This window comes from Panthera pardus, unplaced genomic scaffold (assembly GCF_024362965.1).
Source record: "Panthera pardus isolate Hobbes unplaced genomic scaffold, ASM2436296v1 HiC_scaffold_15, whole genome shotgun sequence".
Lineage (NCBI taxonomy): Eukaryota > Metazoa > Chordata > Mammalia > Carnivora > Felidae > Panthera > Panthera pardus.
The window spans coordinates 859,904-884,296 of record NW_026526710.1 but is presented as its reverse complement, the minus strand read 5'-3'; the positions used below and the strand labels follow the sequence as shown (position 1 = coordinate 884,296).

General features: G+C 55.8%; 2 protein-coding genes across 4 annotated transcripts in view; one reads left to right on the top strand and one right to left on the bottom strand.

Moving 5' to 3' along the window:
- DNAH10 (dynein axonemal heavy chain 10) overlaps nt 1-18,469 on the top strand; it is a 151,910-nt gene extending 133,441 nt beyond the window's left edge. For all 3 annotated transcript variants that reach the window (XM_053901932.1, XM_053901931.1, XM_053901933.1), the window contains 20 exons: nt 277-494; nt 1,528-1,749; nt 1,993-2,140; nt 3,926-4,205; nt 4,857-5,086; nt 6,584-6,857; nt 8,199-8,303; nt 8,672-8,826; nt 9,307-9,461; nt 10,538-10,721; nt 11,284-11,484; nt 12,175-12,384; nt 12,567-12,662; nt 13,333-13,504; nt 13,972-14,103; nt 14,286-14,497; nt 14,589-14,756; nt 16,199-16,379; nt 17,380-17,525; nt 18,116-18,469. In XM_053901932.1, coding sequence (XP_053757907.1) covers nt 277-494; nt 1,528-1,749; nt 1,993-2,140; nt 3,926-4,205; nt 4,857-5,086; nt 6,584-6,857; nt 8,199-8,303; nt 8,672-8,826; nt 9,307-9,461; nt 10,538-10,721; nt 11,284-11,484; nt 12,175-12,384; nt 12,567-12,662; nt 13,333-13,504; nt 13,972-14,103; nt 14,286-14,497; nt 14,589-14,756; nt 16,199-16,379; nt 17,380-17,525; nt 18,116-18,262 — 3,636 coding nt within the window. In that variant the 3' untranslated portion in view covers nt 18,263-18,469. The remainder of the gene's footprint in view (nt 1-276; nt 495-1,527; nt 1,750-1,992; nt 2,141-3,925; nt 4,206-4,856; nt 5,087-6,583; nt 6,858-8,198; nt 8,304-8,671; nt 8,827-9,306; nt 9,462-10,537; nt 10,722-11,283; nt 11,485-12,174; nt 12,385-12,566; nt 12,663-13,332; nt 13,505-13,971; nt 14,104-14,285; nt 14,498-14,588; nt 14,757-16,198; nt 16,380-17,379; nt 17,526-18,115) is intronic.
- A 738-nt stretch (nt 18,470-19,207) lies between these two features.
- On the bottom strand, nt 19,208-24,077 carry CCDC92 (coiled-coil domain containing 92). The gene is given in 4 exon segments (XM_019467681.2): nt 19,208-20,626; nt 23,313-23,354; nt 23,930-23,996; nt 23,998-24,077. Coding segments are annotated over 4 exon segments (948 nt in total). The 5' UTR covers nt 24,061-24,077; the 3' UTR covers nt 19,208-19,850.
- Between the last annotated feature and the right edge of the window lie 316 nt (nt 24,078-24,393).

Here is a 24,393-nt window from a genome sequence, read left to right as displayed (position 1 = left end):
CCACAGTGTCATTTTACTGTGATCTCAGTACACTGGGAAATTAAGCATCTGCTAACTTGCATGAAGACCTGTTTTTCCAATGGGATTAGAGCTTTTGCAGCAAACTGTCGAAGACGTGACTAAGAAGCCAGGTACCTCAGCAGGACGTATGACGGCCCCAAAGAGTATGAACGGCATTAGAAACGCGGTGTGGACGTAAGCCCAGGGGTGAGACTCCTTCGTCCCTGCCTCACTCCGGTCCCTTTCCCCACCGTTCTGTGAACCGTCTTCCCACAGGTGGCCAGGCTGGAGCGGAACTTTTACCTCACTAAACGTGAACTAGAAAAGATCCAGAATGAGTTGGCAGCGATCCAGAGAGAACTGGAGGCTCTGGGGGCCAAATACGAGGCAGCCATTCTGGAAAAGCAAAAGCTGCAGGAAGAAGCCGAGATCATGGAGAGACGGCTGATCGCTGCTGACAAGCTCATCTCGGGGCTGGGGTCTGAGAACATCAGGTCAGCGGCCGACGCGCTGTGCGCTAAGAGCTCTGAGACTCTGTGGTCCGTGAGCGAACGTCGCCGACGGACCGTCTCGCCATGTAGTCTTCACCCCGCGCTGCGTTTTTATCTGAACACCGCGTGGGAAAGTTCCGATGTTACTGTTACCGTGTTTAGGGTGGCTGATGCCATTTTACGCATTCTGTGGTTTATTACATAATTATGAAGGGTTAAGCAGGCAGCGCAGCTGTGGAGACAGGGAGGCACCAGTGGCCTCTGGCAAGGCGCCCTCTGTCCTAGAAACGTTTACTTCTTAGTGACCTTTAAGGCACCTAGTGAGCGCCTCCTGGGTGGGTCTGGACGAGGAGTCCGCCTCTGTTGCCGGACAAATCTCTTCTAAGGGCTCTTGTGTCTGGCTCAGTCCTGAGCCTCAGTTTTAAGCAGGTGGGACTGTTTGATGCCTAGGGGCAAGGCCATTTGGCCAGAGCTGGTCCGCTGGTAGTTTCCAATCCAACACCATAAAAGGGGTATGGAAAACACTAGAAAATACTATCTGCTTGTAGGAAACAAACCATTTTCAGTATTTCTAAAACCTCGAAGACTTTGGCCATTTACCAGAAGAGGCCAGGTGAAACATCTACTTCCTTTTATCTCGGGTAGAATTTTGTCACCAAGCAGGACCAGAGCTCATGAGTTCTGCTGGGTGTGTCTGTAAGTTATTGATCAAAGCGTTCGGAAACAACGTGATTACTACTTAATAAATAGCTTGGAGACTAGATGCATCCCGCAAATACTTGTCCAGCCCCCCAATTAGATGCTGGGTTCTGCTGAACCCTGCAATTAAACAAAGTCTTCCAAAACGCTGGGCTCACCAGGGTGGGGTGTGGCAAAATGACCTGGCAGTCTTTGTTTCTAAAAGGAGAGAATATCTCCGACGACGTTTCCTTCTGGCTCGCCCCATTAGCGGCGGCTCAAGGCGGTTATTCTAGAATGTTCCTTCTGATTGTGCCGGAAGATAACGGCTTACCGCAGCCCCCGTCTCCTGTGCCAGGTGGCTGAATGACCTGGACGAGCTGATGCACCGGCGGGTGAAGCTGCTGGGGGACTGCCTGCTTTGCTCGGCTTTCCTGAGCTACGAGGGCGCGTTCACGTGGGAGTTCCGTGACCAGATGGTCAACCAAGTTTGGCAGAATGACATCCTGGAGCGGGAGATTCCCCTGAGCCAGCCCTTCCGGTTAGAAAACCTGCTCACGGACGATGTTGAGATCAGCAGGTGTGTGTGGCCCGGAGGACGAGGGTGCCTTGGGGTGGGGGTCCACGTGGGTGTCACCCCGGCAGGACACAGCGAGGGGTGCAGCTGACTTGACTGCGCAGAAGATCCGGCTTCCTGGGCCCTGAGGAGCGTTGAGCAGCCTGTGGATTGGTAGATGATTCTGGAAGGCCAGTCCTACCACCGTTAGCACTTGGTTACAACTTGCACAAGAAAAATACATTTCCCTGTCACTGTTCCTTCCAGGTGGGGCTCCCAGGGACTGCCCCCCGATGAGCTCTCGGTTCAGAATGGCCTCCTTACCACGCGGGCCAGCCGGTTCCCCCTCTGCATCGACCCCCAGCAGCAGGCCCTCAACTGGATAAAGAGAAAAGAGGAGAAAAATAACCTGCGGGTACGGCTGGCCCCTCCCTGGGTGACCCCCGCCCTCCCTGCCTGTTCTCTCCCGCCATCTCTACCGTGACAGCCCCGGGGCCCCCGGCCATGCTGAGCTGAGGCGTCACCATCCTGAAGCCCTAGCCGAGCCAGCCGCCTCCCTGCCCGCCCACCCCGTCCCATCTCTGAGGGCTGCACGACCTGCCTGGGGCTCTGCTCGCTTACCTGGGCACGTCTTTCAGCTGCCAGGAGCTCGAAGGTGCACCCTACCCATCCGGGGCTTAGATGCTCATTTTTTTTTTTTTTTAATTCTGGAAGGGAGGAATGATATCTCAGTATCTTTTGATTGAGATATAATTCACATACTGTAGAATTCACGCTTTGAAGCATACAGTTCGGTGGTTTTTTGTATATTACCTGCAGAGTTCTACAACAAACACCAGAATCTGTTTTTACCACTACCCCCCAAAAGCAATGTTGCATGCTATAGCCACCTACCCACACGCTCCCCCCACCCCCCCCGCCCCCCACCCCCTGGCCACCACGGATGTCTTTTATAGATTTGCCTCATGTAGACATTTCATATCAATGGGATCATATGTGTGGACTTTTGTGTCTGGTTTCTTTCCCTCAGTATCATGTTTTCAAGCAGGTGTCCATGCTTCCTTAGTTTTCATCGATGGATAATACTCTGTTGCATGGACAGACCACGTCTGACCATCCATTTAATCCATAGATGGACATCTGGGTTGTTTCTGCTTTTTGACTAGCATGAATAATGCTGCTGTGAACATTCGTGTGCAAGTTTTCTTTTTTTTTTTTGGTGGGCATATGTGTTTAGTTGCCCTGGGTGAAATTGCTGCGGTTTTTACTTTTTCCTCTTTTTTTTTTCCTGGTCCTTGCTCCCAAGTATGTACAGGCTGTTGGGGGGAAGGTCTGCCTCTAAGATACACACATAGCTATGGTGAGACAATTATTATTATTATTATTATTATTATTATTATTATTATTACTTTAATGTTAATTTTTGAGAGAGAGAGAGAGACAGAGTGTGAGCTGGGCAGGGGCAGAGAGAGAGACACACACAGAATCTGAAGCAGGCTGCAGACTCTGAGCTGTCAGCACAGAGCTTGATGTGGGGCTTGAACCCGCGAATCTGACCTGAGCTTGAACATGACCTGAGCTGAAGTTGGATGCTTAACCGACTGAGTCACCCAGGTGCCCCCGAGACAAATATTAATGAGGAGATGCTTTAATGAAGAGCATGACTTTCCTCTTCCTCCCTCAGCCTGCCGGGGTCCTGAGCCATCCCCACGTAGCCCCCAGCCCCACCCCTGCCACCATGCTCCCACTTAAAGGGGGGGTGATTCCAGCTTAGGGGAGGGGGGGAGGCCAAGTTAGTGAACATAACGAAAGCAGGTGAAGGGAAAAGGAGAGGGAGGCCCCAGGGACTAGAAGAGAGGAGGAGTTTTCCCAGACGTTTTGAGGAAAGAGCTAGCAAAGCCGTCACGAGGTTGGAGGGAGGTGAAGCAAAGAGGCGAGTGAAAGAAAGAATTCTGCCGACTCTTCTTCTGTGAGACGGAAGGAGAATCTCTCGCGATCACTTTGGGCTGCTCAGAGCCTGAACCTAAGGGGTTTCTGGCTTCTGCGGGTCTCATGCTTTGCTTCTCTCCCGTTCTTTCTCCCCTCTGGTTCCCTCCACCCCCCAGGCACCGACATGTCCCCTCCCCCCTCCGAAGGCCAAGGTGCTCTCCCTGCACAGTTGCCGAGGGCACAACTCTCAGTGCCTACCTCCGTCTTGCAGGTTGCTTCCTTCAACGACCCCGACTTCCTCAAGCAGCTGGAGATGGCCATAAAGTATGGGACCCCTTTCCTGTTCCACGACGTGGACGAGTACATCGATCCGGTGATCGATAACGTCTTAGAAAAGAATATCAAAGTCTCCCAAGGACGGCAGTTTATCATCCTGGGGGATAAGGAGGTGGATTACGACTCAAATTTCAGACTGTACCTAAACACCAAGCTGGCCAATCCCAGATACAGCCCGTCTGTGTTTGGGAAAGCCATGGTCATCAACTACACCGGTAAGGATGTACAGAACCTCAGTGGCGAGTTAGGGTGGTTATCACGGAGACCACAAATGGGGACCAGAGCTTTCAGGGGACGCCGTGTTGTTAGGTGACCCCAGGTCATTCGCTCCTAGCCAGATTGCAACTGGTCGGTTCTTGGTGATGAAGGTTTGGGCGCCCCTAGGAAGGCAGCGGGGTACGTGTCTTGGGGCGTGCTGAGTCTGGACCACGGGCCCAGGTACCCACACCCGGAGTGGGGCGAGACCCTGTTATGCTGGGGCCGGAAGTTACTCCGTGTGGCGCACTGAAGTACGCGGCATGATTTTGGATTTCTGCCCTTCCTCTTGGCTGAGTTCTGTCAGGGACCGAGTGCCGTTTCTCCCGTTGTCTCGGGTTGGCCTGTACCTGCGTAAATCGGCTAATTAGGTTGGGTGTGCTTTCCACTCTGGCCCCCCAGTATTTATTTTGGGACCCCCCCCACAGGGTGGGCAGCGTCTCCGTGTTGTTCTGACGGTTTTGCCCCGTGGCTTTAGGGTGACGGCAGGGCCGAGTCCTCGAGTTCCCAAAGGGCTGGCTCAGACGCAGCCCCAGCCTGTCCCGGGCGCAAGCGCGCAGCAGGCGAGGCGACGGGGTGCCCCGCAGTGACGGCCCCCCCTCGCTCCCCAGTCACGCTGAAGGGGCTCGAGGACCAGCTGCTGAGCGTGCTGGTGGCCTACGAGAGGCGCGAGCTGGAGGAGCAGCGGGAGCACCTCATCCAGGAGACGAGTGAGAACAAGAACCTGCTGAAGGATCTGGAAGACTCCCTCCTTCGGGAACTGGCGACCTCCACGGGGAACATGCTGGACAACGTGGAGCTGGTGCAGACCCTGGAGGAGACGAAATCCAAAGCCACGGAGGTGCGAACTGCATGGCAAATGCCCTGAGCCGGGCCGGTGGGAGCGGCGGGGCCGGGGGGGGGGGGGTGGGGTGTGTGGTCCCGGACCCGCCTTTGGGAGAGCCAAAGGAGAGGGGAGAAAAGGAAAAATGTCTCCAAAGGAGAAACTTGGATTCCATGATCTCCGGGCCTCATTCCCGGGTCTTAGAAGCTGAGGCGTTGGGGGAGGGTGGGGGAGGGGTTGGGGGAGGGTGGGGGAGGGGGGATCTCCACCTGTGCTGTCGTCAGATTTGGGCTCCTAGTCACCTGAGGATTTGCGTGATGAGAACAGGCCACCTCTGCTGGGGTGTGAGATGGGGAGGGGAGCCCTAGACGTGTTCCCAGGGGCCCTTGTGCATCAGGCCAGCCTCTTTCAGTTGACAGTGATAGAAAACCCAGCCCTACTTGGCCTAAGTCAAAAGGGAATTTATTAGCTTAGAAAACAAAGCCCAGGGATGACTTCAGGCAGGCCTGGATCCAGGACTCCAAACATATCATTAGGACTCAGTTTCTCTCCATTTCTGGGCTGGGCCTTTTGTTGGGTTGGCTTCATTCTCTGCCTCCCTGTGAGCCAAGCCCCCCTCATGGTTACGAGGTAGGTGTGGCCTCACGCCCCCTCAGGTTCGGGTCCAAAGGGAAGAGTGGGAATCTTTACCTGTCCCTATCATGAAGGTTCCCCAGAGCCATTTAAGTCACGTCCCCACCCCAAACCGGTCCCACAGCCTGGTTTGTGGTGTGTGGACTGCTTGGGTCTGGGTTATATGCTCCCTCTCCTGGCGTTGGGGTGGACGCCACGTTTGGAATGAAAGGGGGACGTTGGAGTCTCCAAGTTCAAGTCAGTACTGTTATTAGAACAGGGCACGGGGCGCCTGGGCGGCTCAGTCGGTTGAGCGTCCGACTTCGGCTCAGGTCATGATCTTGTGGTTCGTGAGTTCGAGCCCCGTGTCAGGCTCTCTGCTGACAGCTCAGAGCCTGCTTCAGATCCCCTGCCCCCGCCTCTCTCTGCCCCTCCCCCACTTGTTGTCTCTCTCTCAAAAATTTAAAAACAAAAAGAAGAGGAAGAGGGCACAGGTGCAGGGGCATCCAGCCACAGACGTCCAGGCAGGTGCTTTTCAAACCCCTGTGGGTGCTGCGTGGCTTTTCTTGCTGCCCTCCCCCCCCACCCTGCTCTCGGCATCCCTTACGCTTTTCTTAAGTTTGATTTATTTATTTTGAGAGAGAGAGCAGGGGAGGGGCAGAGAGAGGGGGGGAGAGAGAAGATCCCAAGCAGGCTCCGCATTGTCAGTGCAGAGCCCAGTGCAGGGCTCGAACTCACAAACTGTGAGATCGTGGCCTGAGCCGAAATCAGGAGTCGGACACTCAACCGATGGAGCCACCCAGGAGCCCCGTGCATCCCTTACTTTCTTGCCCATTTCATAAGTCATCCTGGTTGTGGGTGTCCGTCTCCCTGTTTCCGTGGCGACGCACATCTTTTCTTTAGGTGTCGGAGAAGCTCAAGCTGGCAGAGAAGACAGCCTTGGACATCGACAGGCTGCGGGACGGCTACCGGCCGGCCGCCAGGAGGGGGGCCATCCTGTTCTTCGTGCTGTCCGAGATGGCCCTCGTGAACGCCATGTACCAGTACTCCCTCATCGCCTTCCTGGACGTTTTTGGCTTGTCACTTAAGAAGTCGCTGCCCGATTCCATTCTCATGAAGCGACTGAAGAACATCATGGACACACTGACCTTCAACATCTATAACTACGGTTGCACAGGTGAGCACCTCTCTGCACTGATTAGGACAGATGCGCTCTGTGCGTGTGCACCTCTGGCGTCTGTGTGTGTGTCCAGATCCCTTCTGTTGAGGACGTGAGGCAGGTTGGATGGGACCCCATCCTCACGGCCTCCACTTAACTGCACCTCTTTATTTTTTTAATTTTTTATGTTTTTTTAAAAAATTTCATTTTTGAGAGAGAGAGAGAGAGAGAGAGAACGCGAACGGGGGAGGGGTAGAGAGAGAGGGAGACACAGAATCCGAAGCAGGCTCCAGGCTCTGAGCTGTCAGCACAGAGCCTGATGTGGGGCTTGAACTCATGGACTGTGAGATCACGACCTGAGCTGAAGTCCGACGCTCAACGGCTTGAGCCACCCAGGCGCCCCTGACTGCACCTCTTTAAAGGCTCCATCTCCAAATATGGTCACATTCCAAGGCACTGGGGTTAGAACTTCAACATGTGGGTTTGGCTGGGGTCGGGGGGCGATGCACAATTCAGCCCATAGCAGCTGGGCAGGGGAAAGGTTGAGGACTGTCGTTCCTCCAGGGCTTGTTTAAGTGGCCAACACCCACAGCACACAGAAGAGTAGAATTCAAGTCCCAAGTGTTGACGCACATAGTTTTTTCCCCAAGAACACATTTCTTGTGTTTTCACAAAGAAGAAGAACTTTAATATTTAGCATCCCCCTACCAATAGTAAAGAATCTGTGGATGGAATGTGCTTGCTCCGCAGTGGAGGCCTGACAAACCGTGACCAGCAGGCCAGATCTGGCTCACTGCCCGCTTTTGTGAATAATGTGCTGTTGGAACACGGCTGTGCCCACTTACGCCTATACGGCCTGGGACCCCTTTCCTGCTGTCATGGCAGACGAATCGTTACTACACAGACCGTCTAGCCTGAAAAGTCAAAAATACTTCCTACCTAGCCTTTTGTAGGAAGCTTGCTAACACCTCTTCTAGATTATAACAGACAAGAACTTGCACTTAGAGTTAGGCAACGACCAGTTTTCCATCGAGAAGGTGGCTCCGGACTTCTATCACACGGTTCCCCCGTTGCCCTGCGCTTCCCGGGCCGGTGTGGCAGGTGCCGCCGTAGATAGGGCCGTTGCGCACGCGCAGGAGCAAGCGCCATCGCAGCTGGCCCTTGGGCACCACATGCGAACTGAGCCCGTAGCGTCTACACTCGCACAGCCGTGGACACACAGAGCAGAGAGGGCCAGATGCAGGTGCGCTGCTCCCTTGTTTCATTTCATCTCTCTTACATTCGAGGCTGGTGTGCATAACAAACTCCTTTTTTTAAAGCAAATTTACTTTATCCGTACCCTCTGATGTTTCCCTCCAGGGCTGTTTGAGAGGCACAAGTTACTCTTTTCTTTCAATATGACGATCAAGATAGAACAAGCGGAAGGCAGAGTCCCGCAGGAAGAATTAGATTTCTTCTTAAAAGGTGACAAATGTGTCCCCTTTTTCATTCTTCCCAACTCCCTTGCCCCACGTTGTCCACGCACACATCTAAGTTCATTAACACAAACCACAATAATAACAAAAACTCTCCTTGGAACTTGGCTTCCAACAGCCCCGCTTTCCTAAATATTCCAGCCTCAGAAGGCTGCCTTGAGGCCGGCAGTCACGCTGAGCTGCCCGGCTGGGGTCCCGGGCCAAGAGGAGGCAAGCCAAGTATACCTGCTGCCTTGTCCAGTCCCCACTGGAGACGAGGATTTTTCCCTGCAGCGGGAGGAGTGAAAGCACTGAGCTGCTCACTCTTCCCGGCACGTTACTGCCAGCCTCTTACTTCTCTTCTTCTGTCGTGACCAGGAAACATTTCCCTGGAGAAAAGCCACCGGAAAAAGCCCTGTGCTTGGTTGTCTGACCAGGGATGGGAAGATATCATGCTTTTATCAGAAATGTTCTCGGACTCCTTTGGGAATCTTCCCGATGATGTCGAGAAACATCCCGCTGTCTGGCAGGAGGTGAGATCACGTTCTGTCTCTCCTCCTTCCCTTCCCTGCGAATCAGTCATCTTGAGACCCAAACCGTAGCCTCTTTGTGAGCAAGAAGATACTCCTTTGTGTGACTCACTCAGAGTGTCGTTCTCACCCTCCATGGCGCTTGATTGAATTCTCCTTTATCTAGTTCAGCTAGCGTTGCGGGAGAACCACCCAACTGTCCTTCTGTCCGTCCACCCATCCGAGAACTAGGCATCTACCATGGAGCACAATCCTTGACGGGCACTAAGGACTCAACAGCGAAAACGATTCAGCCCCTCCCTTCCTGAAGTTCTTAGTTTTGGAGCAGGAGGTAGAAAATGACAGAGCTGTCTAGAAGTGACCGGAGGTGCATGCTTCTAAAGATTTCATTCCTTTACAGTGGCTTTTGGGACCTTCACAGAAAAATGGAGGCTCTAGAGCTTCTGTGTTGACACCACCACGCGTGTCTTTTGCTTTCCCCAGTGGTACGACCTGGACTCCCTCGAGCAGTTCCCATTCCCCTTGGGTTACGATAGCAGCATCACCCCTTTCCAGAAGTTGCTTATTTTGCGCTGCTTCCGTGTGGATCGGGTGTACCGGGCGGTGACCGACTATGTGACTCTAACCATGGGAGAGAAGTAAGTGCATTGTTGTGTTTGCTCGGCCCTTCTGTGGGGTCCTCCCCCGCGCCCCTCCCCCCAGCCTGAACTCACAGACAGCAGCAATGGGCCAGCTTCCGAGGGAACTGCCACCGCCCTGTCATTGAGTGCTCTTCTGTGGTCACCCTCGTACCGCTCCGTTCAGGAGAAATACCAGGTGAGGCACACGCGTGAAGTTTTCTAGGAGCCGCGTTCAAAAAGGAACAGATAAAGGTAATTTTAATACCATTTTATTTGACCTGATACATTAAAATATTATCATTTTGACATGTAATTAATACGAATATTATCAAGATATTTTACATGATTTTTTTTTTTTTTTTTGGTTTGCTTTTGGTATTAAGTCTTCAAAATCTTGTGTGAATTTACGCTTACAGCATCTCTCAGTTTGGACTGGCCACACTTGAAGTGCCCAATAGCCACACGTGCCTACCGGCTTCCATACTGGACGGCACAGCCCCAGAACCGAAGTCAGGCATATAATTTGGGGCTGCAAACCCAAACGTGCCTTCATGGCCGGCAGGTGATGGAAATGAGTGTGCCAGGCTGGGTGGGGACTGTGGCAGCTCGGACAGGTCAAGTCCTGGTTCACAGGGGCAGCTGCCCCTTAGCTGGACTGACACCAGCTGACAAGGGGGGCCCAGAGTGGCTGGATCCTCTGACTCTTTGAAAGAAGCTAGAAATTTGGATTCCTACACAAAGTCTCCCAGGTCTGATGTGTTGGTAACTAATTTTCAAATCTTGAGAAGTGGGCCATTCAGGACACGCCTGTGGCGTTGTCGGCGTGGAGCCTCTGGGTCCTGTGCCGAGGGGACGTCCGCCTAGAAGTCCCCCCCGTCAGGTGGCGCCCCCATGGATGTGCCTGGCTGTGCTAGGGGGACACAGCAGGGCCCGCGTCGCCCAGGGGTTCACCCTCTTGTGTGACATGTGCGTCAACATGGACTGTAACCCGGTGGGAGCTATACCCGAAGAACAACCAGAAGGTTCTGGAGGCGGCGAGGCGAGCACGCCGTGGCTGTCCTCTGCGAGAGTCCCCGCTTTGTTCCCTCTGCCAGGTATGTGCAGCCCCCGATGATCAGCTTCGAGGCCATCTTTGAGCAGAGCACTCCGACCTCGCCCATCGTGTTCATCCTCAGTCCCGGCTCTGACCCTGCCGGTGACCTTATGAAATTAGCCGAGCGCAGCGGTTTTGGAGGAAACCGCCTCAAATTCCTCGCCATGGGTCAAGGTCAAGAAAAGGTAATTCGTTGTTGGAAGGAATAAGCTCTAAATTTGGGCGAGGTCCCCGGGGTGAGTGAGCTGGGTGCAGTTCCCGTCCCCTGAGCGGCAGGCGGGCAGTGGTGTGGTCCTGAAGCGGGCATGCTGTCTCCGCCCGGCCTTGCTGGCCGCTGTGCTGCTCTGTTGCTTCCAGAGTCCATTCACACGTAGTCGTCCTCTCTTCCAGTCTCCGGACATCCCTGTTTTGGGTCAGGGTGGTCACTGCCCCCGCGGCATGGCCGCAGAGGCGGTCAGGGTGCCGGCCTCAGAGAACCTGGAGCTCTCGGGGCTGAGGGGGGCCGGCGGGTGCAACGTCCTGGCTCATCTTCCAGGTTGGGACCGGCCGTGTGGCTCAGGCGGCCGTGAGGGGTCCTCAGAGATGGGTTCTTTGAGGGCAGCCCCCGTAGCTCCTGGGTCACTGGCTTCTTTGTGGCCTCTCCTGGAGTGGGCCCTCCTGGGGGCTCGGAGCGGGTTTCTGGGAGAGCACGGGCTCAGTGTGGCTTTGGGACGCCAACTCCTCCCCTCTCTCTCTCCGTCGGTGCAGCTGGCCCTACAGCTGCTGGAGACGGCGGTGGCCCGCGGGCAGTGGCTGATGCTGCAGAACTGTCATCTCCTGGTCCGCTGGCTGAAAGATCTGGAGAAGTCCCTGGAGAGGATCAGCAAACCCCACCCAGACTTCCGCCTGTGGCTCACCACAGACCCCACCAGGGGCTTCCCCATTGGGATTCTGCAGAAGTCTTTGAAGGTTTGGTTCAGGACAAACACCCGTCCCACAGCCCTTTTCCTCAGATTGCTACCATTCTGCCGTCCGTGTGTGCGTGTGAGCGAGCGCGTGCTTGGAAGTAAATCTACAACGCAGCCAGACCTTCACGGCCACCCTTTCCAGTTCCGTCTTTCCCTCTCTTCTTCAGAGACAAGCACTGTCCCGTACCGCGTGACAGTTACGACTCTCAGGCCTGTCTTTACCACTTCCTTCCACATGTATCCAAAATAATACCTAGGTTCGTTTTCCTGGACTTCACATTTATTAAACCTTCTTTTTCTTTTCGATGACAGGCCCGCCCTCAGCTGCACTACTCTAGTGGTTTACACGCCCCATTTAACTTACTCCCCAGACAAGTTTTGTGTGGCAAGATTTTGTCATCTGTCACCTGGGGCAGATAGAGGGAAAACTTGGTGACGTCCGTTTTGCATCTGAAGCTCCCACGGGCTTCTTTCACTTCTCTGGGTCATCTGATGAGCGGGAGTCAGAACCACATCTAGTCCCTTATCTTCTTTGCCCGGGTCCTTATAAGAGACTTTTGCTGCCTGGGGAGCAGGAGAGATGGCCACGCAGGGATGGAGGGAAAGCCCAGGTGTCTACATTTTGCGCCCTCTTCAAAGCTGGACTCGTGGGTCTGCGGTTTCCGTCACGATTTGTCTTCTCTTCTGACAGGTTGTTACGGAGCCACCCAACGGGCTGAAACTCAACATGAGAGCGACTTACTTCAAGATCTCTCCTGACATGCTGGAGCAGTGCCCGCACCCTGCTTTCAAGTCCCTGGTCTACGTGCTGGCGTTCTTCCACGCGGTGGTGCTGGAGAGGAGAAAGTTCGGGAAGATCGGGTGGAACGTGTACTATGACTTCAATGAGTCTGACTTCCAGGTTAGGACGCAGTGGCTGCTGCTTCTCCCAAGAAACTTCCTCCTCGGCCGGCCTGTGTCACCCCCACCCCTTCTCCGAGTTGTGAACAGCCGCGGTGTTCCTGCCCACACTTGAGGAGAGGGTCAGAACGTGAGCGACTCTGTGGGCTGGAGCACAACCATGCCTGTCCCTCGTCTTTTAAGGTCTGCATGGAGATTCTGAACACATACTTAACAAAAGCCTTCCAGCAACATGACCCTAGGATCCCGTGGGGCAGCCTCAAGTACCTGATTGGAGAGGTAGGAGTGTCTTGGGGGACCCATCGTGGACTACCTCCCAGGGCTGGAGCTGGGCTGTGGCCTGGTGCCCTTATGAGTGACCTCTGAGACCTCGGTGACTCCCCTGTTGCTTCTGCTGCGTGTCAGCTGCAAGGTCTCTGTGGAATTCTGCTGGCTTATCACCCGATTGTCTTTCTCCTAAGTGGGCTCCGTCCACATGGAGGTTCTGGATTCATTATCCTGGGGGCCGTGTTCTCTGGGGGGGGGGGGCGGTTGGCAGTTCCCCTCCTCGCCATGCCTTAGGCGTGTCGTCGTAGCCTCGCTCCCGGTCGGTGGGCGTGGAGGGCTACCCTGGAGACCATGACTTTAGACAGGCCTTGTGGGAATGCCTCCCCCATAGCCTGCATGTGCTCACGCAGGGGCACCACCAATTCCCAAGGCCAAAGTGGTGGCTGGCTTCTTTGTTGTTTTGTTGTCTCTTCACTACGTTTTGGGGATTTTGCAAATGGCACACTGGCTTCCAGGACCCCACAAAGTTGCACAAGCCTCTTGTGCACAGTGGGCCAAAGGCATGTGATCAACATGGTTTGAGCTGCACAGCAGCCCGGCCAGCAGGAGTCCCCCCCCGAGGGCACATCAGGTCTCAGGTGGGTCCTGGGTTCCCGGCCAGCTCTTGCTCTCGGTCACTCAGGTCATGTACGGAGGACGGGCCATCGACAGCTTTGATCGGCGCATCCTGACCATCTACATGGATGAGTACCTGGGAGACTTCATTTTTGACACTTTCCAGCCATTCCACTTCTTCCGGAATAAGGAGGTGGACTATAAAATCCCCGCCGGTGATGTGAAGGAAAAATTTGTTGGTGAGATTTCTCAGGCATCAAAATATATGTTAGAAGTTTTTTCTAAGGGAGACCGACCGTACATCTCAGCTGTTCTGTTTTCTGCGGTTGGCTTGATGGCTCTTCTGACCCCTCTCCTGGGGGGATCCTTGGCTGGTGGGCGTGCTCCGTTAGGTTTTGTAGGGGGCCCAGCAAGTTCTTTATAGCCTCAGCACTGATGGAGTTAGTTTAGATTTCCCCGTCCTGGGGTGACGACAAATACGCCACATTCCGCCTGAAGGGCAGAGTGGGCCCCAGGAAGCTCACGGAGCCATTTTTGTCAGAAATAAACTCGGAGCTGGATGGGGCGTGGTAGTATGGAATTTTTATTTAAAAACACGCCACCCGCTACGCGGTGGAAATTAGTTTTGCGTATCTGGGGATGTCGAGGCCACGCAGCCGCAGAAATTGAGGGCTGTGTGACGGTGTCCTCTCCGTCCCGATTACAGAAGCCATCGAGGCCCTCCCGCTGACCAACACACCTGAGGTGTTTGGTCTTCATTCCAATGCCGAGATTGGATATTATACTCAGGCGGCTCGAGACATGTGGACTCACCTGCTGGAGCTGCAGCCTCAGACAGGTGAAGTCGGCCGCGGGGACCGAACTAGCGCGGTTACGGTGGAAGGGCGTTGTTGGCCCAGAGGGCTATTGGTCCTTGTGGTTTCTGTAGCGTCGATGCCTTTCCTGGAACCAGAAGGCTCGGGACGCCCCCGTCCTAACCCTCAGATGCCTTGCCCTCCCTAAAACGTGTCCTGGTTTTAGGGGAATCCAGCAGCGGCATCAGCCGAGATGATTACATTGGCCACGTTGCCAAGGACATAGAAAACAAGATGCCCCAAATCTTTGACTTGGACCAGGTCAGGAAGCACCTCGGGGTGGGACTGTCCCCCACTTCGGTGGTGCTTCTGCAGGAGCTGGAGCGCTTCAACAAGCTCGTCACGCGGATGTCCAGGTCTCTGGCTGAACTTCAGAGGGTGAGCACGCCCCTCGTGTGCAGACCTCTGCCTACACGCGGTACCCGGTTTTCCCACGGTCTTGCCTGACCGCTCTTGATTCTGCGAACAGGCCTTGGCCGGAGAAGTTGGAATGAGCAACGAGTTAGATGACGTAGCCAGATCTCTCTTCCTCGGGCAAATCCCTAGTATCTGGAGAAAGCTGGCCCCTGACACGTTAAAGTCCCTTGGAAACTGGATGCTCTACTTCCTGCGGCGGTTCAGCCAGTACACATCGTGGGTAAGTGAGAGACCGCAGTCGGTGCGTCAGTTCGAGGCTCAGCCTGGACCACCCCCCTCCCCAACCACCTCCGACCCCTCTCCGGCGCCCCGGAGGTACCTTCTATTAGCAGTGACTGGGTGCTCGAGAAATGGCTTCTGACTCTACAAGCATACCTGTATCTTTTTTTTTCCCTTTTCTTTTTGTTTTTAAGACTTTGAAGCCTATTATGCACAACTTGATTTGTTCATCTCAGAGTCCATCTTGGCCACTGTCCATCTAAGTGTATTTAGGTCGACCTTATTCTTTTAAGGGGACTCCATTTTACAGATATTCCATGTCCTTTCACCTGCTGGACATTTGGGTGGTTCCCTTTGGGGTTTTTTCCCCCCCTCTATTTTGCCAATACAACATTCTGGCGCACGTACCTTTGGATGCACACGAGTATATTTCACAGGTAGGTCCCTACAGCGGAAGCGTTGGGTCTCAGTGTGTGCGTTTTGCATTCTTTTTAATTTTTTTTAATGTTTATTTTTGAGAGAGAGAGAGAGAGACAGAGCATGAGTTGGGGAGGGGCAGAGAGAGAGAGGGAGACACAGAATCCGAAGCAGGCTCCAGGCTCTGAGCTGTCAGCACAGAGCCTGACACAGGGCTTGAACTCACGAACCGTGAGATCATGACCTGAGCCGAAGTCAGATGTTTAATCGACTGAGCCGCCCAGGCACCCCCATGTGCATTTTACATTCTAACAGCTCTTGTCACATCGTCTTCTAGAGAAGTGGAAACCACAGCGAGTGAACACGATTATTTCCTCCCCTTGCTGCACCATGTGTGTTCTTAATATTTTGGATCTTTTTTTCCTGATAGGTAAACGATAATATGTTTAGGTGTGCGTTTCTTGAGTTATGGTGAGGCTGAGCATATCTTACACACATATAGCTGTTTCGTGTTTTTCTGTGAATTGTCTTTTCGTGTCTTGATTTCATTTTTATCAAGTTCTCTATCTTCTTAAACTGATGTTTTAGAGCTCTTTGTGTATCCAGGAGATGGGCCCTTGGTCTGCTGGTGTTGCAAGTGTTTCCCCCCAGCTTGTCAGCATCTTTTGATTTTTGCCTATGGCACTTCTTCCGGAAGAAAGTTTTACATTTTTATTTGCTCAAATGTCTCGGTCTGTTCTTTTATGGCCTCTGGGTTTTGCATTTCCAACTCAAGATCATGACAGTGTTCACTGGAGAGCCGACCCGGTACTCTCGTGGTTTTATTCTTTAATATTTAAGTCTCTGCTCCTTCTGGAGCCGGGTGGTTCAGCTTGTTCTCCCAGACAGGCTGCCGTTGTTCCGACACCGTCTTTTTGCTGCGAAGGTGAACTGTGTCTTTTATCCTGACCCGATCTTCTGGTCAGCTCTGGCCCTGGCATTTGGTGGCGGCCCCGGTCTCCCGCTAACTTGCCCCCTGCCTTCCAGGTCACTGAAAGTGAGCCCGGCGTGATGTGGCTCTCGGGGCTACACATCCCGGAATCCTACCTCACGGCCCTGGTGCAGGCCACCTGCCGGAGGAACGGCTGGCCGCTGGACCGCTCCACCCTATTCACGCAAGTGACCAAGTTCCAAGATGCAGATGAAGTGAACGAGCGGGCAGGACAAGGTACGGTCAGCTCCCTATCGGCTCTCCCTCCCCGAGCCGTCCCCCATTCAGAGGAACAAGCATGGTGCGGGCGGAAACGGGCCAGGCCGGGTTTGAAAGGAAGGCTGCTGCGAATATTGGCTGTATGTGTGCACGGTCTGTGTCTCGATCTCTCTGGGGGTCGATACGTGCGTTTCTCTTCCAGTTCCAACACCGAGACCTGGGGTTGATGTCAGGAGGGACCTGAACCACGTTCGCCCTGCTCGTTTGCAGAAGTGGCTCCTGGGTCAGAATTAGATCGTTCAGAGAAAGGAGGGCCCGAGGGCTTCCCTGGAAACTTTGAGGGGCTGGGGGCGTGGGAGCCAGAGGGCAGGTTGGACTAGGTTCGACCCATGAAATTACGATGTCAGTTCTTGTGACACTGGTGACTGACGCTGCCGTTCCCCAGGGCAGTGCTGCCGCCATAGTCGGAAGACATTTACCCGTGAGCCACAAAAGCCCTGTTGAGTGAGCTTAGAGATGGGGTTCACGGTGGAGATTCAGGGATGCTCACTGAAGCCTCGGAGGAACTCTCTGGGCAAGTGACTGTCCTCTCCTCTGCCACGGTGTGTGTCTGCCGTGTTCTGTTCCCCAGACACCATTTTCTCAGTGAGGCTTTGACTTCCTCTCCGCACTCCCTCTTGGCCCACCACCAAGCTGTGGTGCTTCTGTCTTTATAACCTGGGGGCCCAAGCAGTCTAGGTCTGTGTGCCCTGAAGCCTGACTGGTGGGGGAGGCAACTCTCCCTCGTCTCCTTTGCCAAAGCCGTGGGGAGGGGAGGCTCACGGCGTCTACGGTGTCCTTCCGAAAAGGGAAGAAATGACGGCCACGTCTTTTGGACAAAGGCCTGGGCTACGTCTGGGGGAGGAGGGCGAGGGAGTTGCCTGTGTGTGTGCACTGTGGACATACCTAGGGCCACTGTGTGCACAGCAGAGTGGCCGGTGCCTCCATATAAACCCTGGGCTCTTCCCGGGATATCCAGGATGCTTCGTCTCAGGACTGTATCTCGAAGGCGCGGATTGGGATGTAGAAAGAGGATGTCTTATCAAGAGCAAACCCAAGGTGCTGGTGGTCGACCTGCCGATTCTGAAGATCATCCCCATCGAAGCCCATCGCCTCAAACTACAGGTAGAAGGCTGACGCCTGTTCCTGGCTCCGTCCTCCCCTCCCCGCCCCCCACCGGGGGCACGGTTGGGGGGGACTGGGGGGGGGTGCAGTTCAGTCTTACCCTTTAAGCACCCTTACAGGTACTTAGCCTTTTGTGGGAGGGGGGGAAGCCCCGAGACAGGATGACAGCGTGGAGCCACCTTCCAGGAAGACACATGCATGCAAATTGTGTGTAAGCAGAGACTCCCCCGGCGGGGGTGGGGGGTGGGGCACGGCTTCAAGTTCGGAGCTGTGGTCCAGATCAACTTCAGGAAGAGACTCCTCCATTCACTTGACCTTCTGCGGGCACTGCCTGAATCATAAAATACTTACGTCTGATGTAGACAGCAGGCGCCCCCTGCCTCGCCTGGCCCGGATGCCTGTCTGATGAGCGTAGCTACACGAAGCCCCATCCGCAGTCAGCGGAGGGCGGCCCCGCCAAGCCCCTTGAAGCCTCGGCCAGGCCTAGCAGGAGGCGCCCGCACTCTCAGCACCTAGACTGGGCTTCCTGCTTCCCGGGCTCGAGCTCCTCCGCCGCCCGTGGGGGCGCCTCACGTGCCTCTCCTTTGCAGAACACCTTCCGGACGCCGGTCTACACCACCTCCATGAGAAGGAATGCCATGGGAGTTGGCCTGGTGTTTGAAGCCGATCTCTTCACCACAAAGCACGTATCTCACTGGGTGCTGCAGGGGGTGTGCCTCACCCTGAACTCCGATTAACCTTTTGGGCGAAGGAACCCGCACTTGTGAGCTCCGTCCCGTCGGCTCCATGGGGCCTCGAGAGGCTGGAGCTGGGCTGATGCTGAGACTCCTTTCATTCGAAACCAGCCGTTTTAATCTCTTTCCATATAAATTGAGCTGACGGTTTTGTTTTTTGAAGCGATTTTTAAGGATTCTGCGTATTTGAAAAGTAAATACTGGAGAGCATTTTGAAATGTGTTTTCTTTCCCTTCTCAGAGGAAATGTGTGATTAGGCAGAAGTGCCCCACACGCCACTGGCACGAGTGAGAATTCTAATGGAAAATGTCAAGAGGGTCTGTCTCAGTAGACGCCTCTCTTTGGCAGGAGCGGCCTGCTGGGTGTGGGGTCCGGGCTGACGATGCCAGCCTAGAGCAGAGATGGCCACAGTTGCCCACGGCCACCCCGCCCCCCCGCTTCCCGAACTCCCTGGCCTGCTATGCTAGGTGGGGGTGGGGGCGAGGGCCCTGAGCTCAGTGTTGAATTCCTGCATGAGCTCCTACCCGCGACCTGGCCGGATCTGCGTGGGGTTGGGTGGGTGCAGACCTAGAACAGCCGGAACCGGCCCCCGGGGGTCCCTTCGTTCTGCGCACCCTGGGGCGAGCCCGGAGCCCTGGCCAGGCCCGCCGGAGGCACCGAGTAGCATTACTTCGCCAGGGAGGAGCAGGGTGGAGCACCGGCAGGGCAGGGGGCGGGGGCCAGTCACGGGCAGAACGTTCCCAGGGGCAGCCCTGGGCAGGGCTGGGTGACAGGGACTCCTCTTCCCGGAAGCAGAGCTGCCCCGCCCCTGGGGCCGGAGCCCTGGGAAAAGAACACGGGGCGAGAACACGGTAATTACTGGGGGGGCCTGCTGTGTCTCCTCCTCCTCCAGCCTCCCCCCAGCTCCTCCCTCAGGTAGTTTAATAAAAGACACAAACCAGAAAGAGGCAGGTTTAGAAAATAAAGTTTGTTGGGATCTTGAACATTTTGGATAAAACTAACCAAAAAATATGAACACACATTCAGGTTGTGGTGACACGAGGAGTAACATCATCTTATTTCGTTCCCGCGATAGACACATACAGCTGCTCGGCTATCGGGGCCGCCCCGGGGGGAGGCTTGGTGGGAGGTTACGGGGTCTCCGGGAGGGAGCAGGGGCTGCTCTGGATGGGCCGCCCTAGGAACTGGAGCGAGAGGGTCGAGGCCGGTCGGCACGTGTTGCTCCGGCTGTATAGTTAGGCGGGTTGACTATCTGATTTCATTAACGTCGAGTAGTGATGCAGCCTGTGGCCTGTGCTTTGTCCACGAGCGCATTGAAGTCACACGGAGTGGGATTAGAAGCGAGCGATTCGGCACACAGGTGTTTGGCCACGGCGATCGGTAAATAGGTATTCTGCAGCAGGGACATGATCGTATTCTGGTGTCGGTACCAGGGCAAAAGGAGCAGGAGAATAAGAATGTTGACGTGTCTGAAAAAAAACTTGGCATGCAGGGGAATTGGAGAAAAAAAAAAAAAAAGGCGTGGATGAGTTTTCCCAGTAGTGATCACAGTGCATCGACAGCCAGGGGTGACGGGTCGCCCGGGCAGGCTTCACACAGTTCTGTCCGTCCCTGAGTGCTTCCTCGCGGCCTTTCCTCCGTTCACCTGGTCGACCGCCAGCGTCTCCACCTCGGGCGGGGCCTGCGGCGGGGCGGCGTGGTGGATGCGGTGGGCCACCCCCACGTGGGCCTTGTGCTGCTTCTCGCGGGCCGGGCTGTGCGGCTCGCTCGAGCCGCGGTCGGAGGCGATGGGGGGGATGACCAGGGGCCTCTCCTTGACGAGGTGGACCTCGGCCGATTCCCGGGCCAGCAGGAACGGGGTGGGGTCGGGCATGGCGTCCACCGGCTCCCGCAAGAGTAGTTTCCGGCTCTCGGCCCCGAATCTGTAAACCTCTTCGAACTCCGGGTGCAGGGGGGCCGAGAGGCTCTTTTTCATTCGGCGGCGGGGCGTCTCGGGCAGCTTGTCCTTGGGGGGGGCCGGCTTGTAGCTGGCCAGCACGGGGCTCCCGGACGGGCTGCCGTCCGAGGTCCCGCCGGAGCTCATGAGCTTCCTCTTGGCGGCGTGCAGCTGCGAGGTCAGGTAGGCGATGGTCCCGGCGCGCTGCTCGAGCTCGCTCGACAGCATGTTCAGCTTGTGGCTCTTCAGCTTCAGCTCCTCCAGGTACTTCCTCTCGCGCTCTCTGACGGTGCTCTCCAGCACCAGGATCATGGCGTCCTTCTGCTCCAGCTCCCGGAGCAGCTCGCCGTTCTCGTCCTCCTTGAGCTTCAGCTGGGCTTCCAGCTCCTCGCATCTTCTCTTTAGTTCGCTGCTTCGGGAGGATCCATCTCCTAGAGGAATGAGCCGAGGGACAGGATTGAGCGCCAACCCCTCCCGGAGCAGAGGCACGGAGACCGTCGAGGCTGGCCTCACCTCCCAGGGCGGCCGCGTGGAAGGCGGGGCTGGGGCGGGGGCATGTGCTCCCACGCGCCATCCCTGCCCCATCTCCGTGCCCTCCCCGCCGCCCCCCCCCCCCCCACCCCACGTGGGGATCACGTGGCCTCTGAGCTCCCTCCCGCTCGCAGTTCTCTGGCTCCTTGCACAAAAGCGTGCCTCCAGAGCTCAAAAATGCCCAAGTCACAACGGGCAATTCTCCAGGTTTCGGACCCCGGCACGTACCCAGGAATAAACTGTGAGCAGATCCAGCTGTCTGCTCGGGTGGCATTTATCGAGCACCCGCTCCATTTGGCGCGCCAAATGGGTTTGTGAGACCCAAACGTAGACTCTCTCCGTGTCCAAGCACAGAGCTCTGAGGCTGCCCCTTCCTGCCACACGGGTCCCCTCTCTCATCGTGTCTCAGAGGGCAGGTGTCCCTGTGCCTGCGCTCAGCTCTCCTCGGCCCCCCCCGGCCCCTCACCGTGCGCCCACAACCAGCTGCTCAGGGACACCCCGGGGCCGGTGCAGGGTGGGAGCTGGCGTCTGTGGGCACCTCTCACGTGAGGACGCGGATCCAGGGCTGCGGACTGATGTTGGGTGGCCCCGGCTTTTCGGGCGCTCCTTCAAATGCCTGCCTCTGCCTCCCTGAGACCCCAGACTCGGTGACCTCTGTTCCCAGGGAGCAGCACCTCCCGTCCTGCCCATTTCCACTCTCCCACAGGAAGCTCTGCCCCACCACGTCCTCCGCACGCACGTCCCATCTTTCTTTCCCCGTGGAAGCTGCGCCTGTCCTGTTCGTCGCCTGCAGCAGAATCTCCCCAGCTGCCTGAGCGCTCAGTCGCCGCGGCACTTGTGTTTTTGCATTTTTTCTTTTTTTAATTTTTGAGTAAGCTCTACACCCAGCGTGGGGCTCGAACTCAACCCTGAGGTCGAGAGTCACCTGTGCTACCGACTGAGCCAGCCAGGTGCCCCTCACCGTGGCATTTTTAAAACAGATTCTCAGGTCCCCTCCCTGACCCTCAGAATCAGAACCTCCAGAGGAGGAGCCCGTGTCCGCACCCCGTGTCCCCAGATTGAGCAAGTTCTGCATCCACTAAGGTAAAGAAGGGATTTCCAGCCCTGGGGAGGGGAGACGCCCCAACCAGGACCAGCTGAGAGCTGTCACACCGCCTCCACAAGGAGGCATCCCTGGGCCAATTAGTCATCTTGAGCCCAGGCTGCTGCTGAGGCTGCGTGGGGTGGCTTTGGGACTTAGGCCCGAGAGCCTTGAGGAGCTCTCTAGGGGCCAGGGGAGGAGGGACTGGGCATAGGAGCTCCCTCCTCCTGGAAGCAGAGAGGGTTCAGGGCAAGGAATCGTGTTTCCTTCAGGTTAGCCTGGCCAGGAGGCGGCAGGAAGCGAGGACACTGATTTCTGTGACGTGGATGGCAGGGGTGCAGGACATCCTATTCTCCGGAATCCTCAGAGGCCCAGATCCTGGTCCAGGGTTTCAGGGGGTGAGGAGCGTCCTGCCCTCTGCAGTGAGGCCCAAAGGGTGGGCTCTGGTCCCCAGGCCCCTCCTCTCATCGACAAAAGGACATGTTGGTCCCTGAGAGGCGTACTTAGGAGACTGTAACCTGAGTGTCACGAATGGAAAAGTCAATGCTTGGTGATGCACTGAGATCCACGGAAAGGCCTGCGTCTGTTTCAAGGGCTTGGGCATGCTCATGAATAGTAACTGCCATCGTGAAGGCTAGAGAAAGGCATCTTGGGGCGCCTGGTGGCTCAGTCCCTTGAGGGTCTGACCAAAGTGTCTGACTGTTGATTTTGGCTCAGGTCATGATCCCAGGGTCGTGGGATCGAGCCCCACTCTGCGTGCTGAGTGTGGCAATTTTCTCTCTCTCTCTCTCTCTCTCTCCTTCTGCCCCACTCCCACACTCATGCTCTCTCTCTCAAAAAAAAAAAAAAAAGTGTCTTGACTCAAGTGTGGATTCTGCACACTTCCCCACTCTGTTCTGGGGAGCGTTTGTCATTGGCCACAGAGGCCCCAGTTCTATCTTCTCTGCCCCAGCTGCCATCAGACTGATCTCTTTGGGGGTCCTGGAGGATTCTGGTTGAGGGGAAGCATTTCGGGGACTGCAGTCTAGAGAAAGACATTCACGACCCTCTGGGGACCATCCAGTAATTTGGTCGCTCGTTTCAAGTAGTTTTTAGGGAGCACCTGCTCTGTGCCAGGTCCCGTATGAGGCTCGAGGGACAGAAGAGGTGGGACCCTGCTCCTTCTCCTCTCTCTTTAAATTACATGTATTTCTTAATGATAGAAGGAACACATATTCACTGGAGAAAAATCAGAAAATCAAGAAAAGCTTATAACAGGCATTCCAAATATCGAAAGAAAATGAAGAAAATAAAACCGCTCCCCCTTCTCGCTGCGCTGACAGCCCCTCGTAACATCTCAGGGTCCAAATTCCTTCCCGTCTTTTCTAGAAAGCTCTGGTCACTTGTGCAACTCTTCCTAGCAAGTGTATTTTCTTCTCCGTGTTGTAGGTAGTGCAAACAAATGGCACCAACATGTGCCACAACGGGAAGTGACCGTCATTAACTTTCAGGGAGGACGTCCTTACCTGTCTGGTCCGCACTTTTGAGTGTCAGCTCGTATGTTAAATCTAAAAAGGGAAAGCATATGCGTTAATTGTGTATGGGTTACAGTAGCTCTCAAAGCCTTCATCGGCTCTGAAAATGCAGAACCGACCTCCACGATCACCCCGCGCGTCCTGCCCAGACAGAGCAGGGCTCGGCAGCATCGGGGCAGGCGTGAGAAGGCAGAAACTGTCCTTCCTCGCACTCAGAGGAAACCCGCCTTCCCGAAAAACACACGCCAGCGGCCACAAGGAGCAAGCCAGCCTGCTCTGTACGTGACGCTTCGGGGATCGGTTCCAAACTGCACTGTCCGTTCCAACCACCGCATCTGAATCTTCTAAGCCCTCAGTATGCCGAGAGATGGCTTTGCCAGCTTTACGCCGGGTGCCTGTCATTAGGCAGAGAGGGTGAGCTAGTAAGGCACCGGCGTGCGCTCTGGCGATGGCAGGCTCGCCCACGTCAGAGGGGAGCCAGAGCCCCCTCCTCACCCTGCCCCCGAGTGGGCCTGGCACAGCTTCCGAGCCGGCCGCCGTCTGAGACGGGCCCGGATCACAGGTCCCCGCTCTGCCCTGCCGCGGAGGGGGTGCGGGGCCCCCGGTACCTGTGCAGTGTAGCTGCAGCCGCCTGATCTCGGCGTGCAGCCCCTTGAGGGTGCCGGCATGCTCCCGGCTGGAGGAACAGGAGGTTCTTCTGGGCGCTGTGCAGCTGGTTCTCCAGGTTTGTGGCTGCCATGCTGACATCCGGGTGACCTGTGGGAGACACAGACGCCGGCGGCCCTCCCTGACGCTGAGGGTTGCAGGGAGCAGGCCGGAAGAGGACGCTGCCCGCTGACCGCCCCCCTTGGCACCGGGGGCTCACAGGCAGCATGAGGCCCAGCTCTAGAAGGGGGGCATCAAACCCCGGGCCCCCTGATTCCAAATCCTGGTCTTTCCACACGCCACCTGTACTTCCACAGACTGTGACCAGGACAGCCAGATCGGCAAAGATTTCCCTGATGAGCTAGGCACCCACAGCTGCCTCATGGGAAGCCGGGCGCCTGGGCACCGGGGGCAACATTTCCTCAAG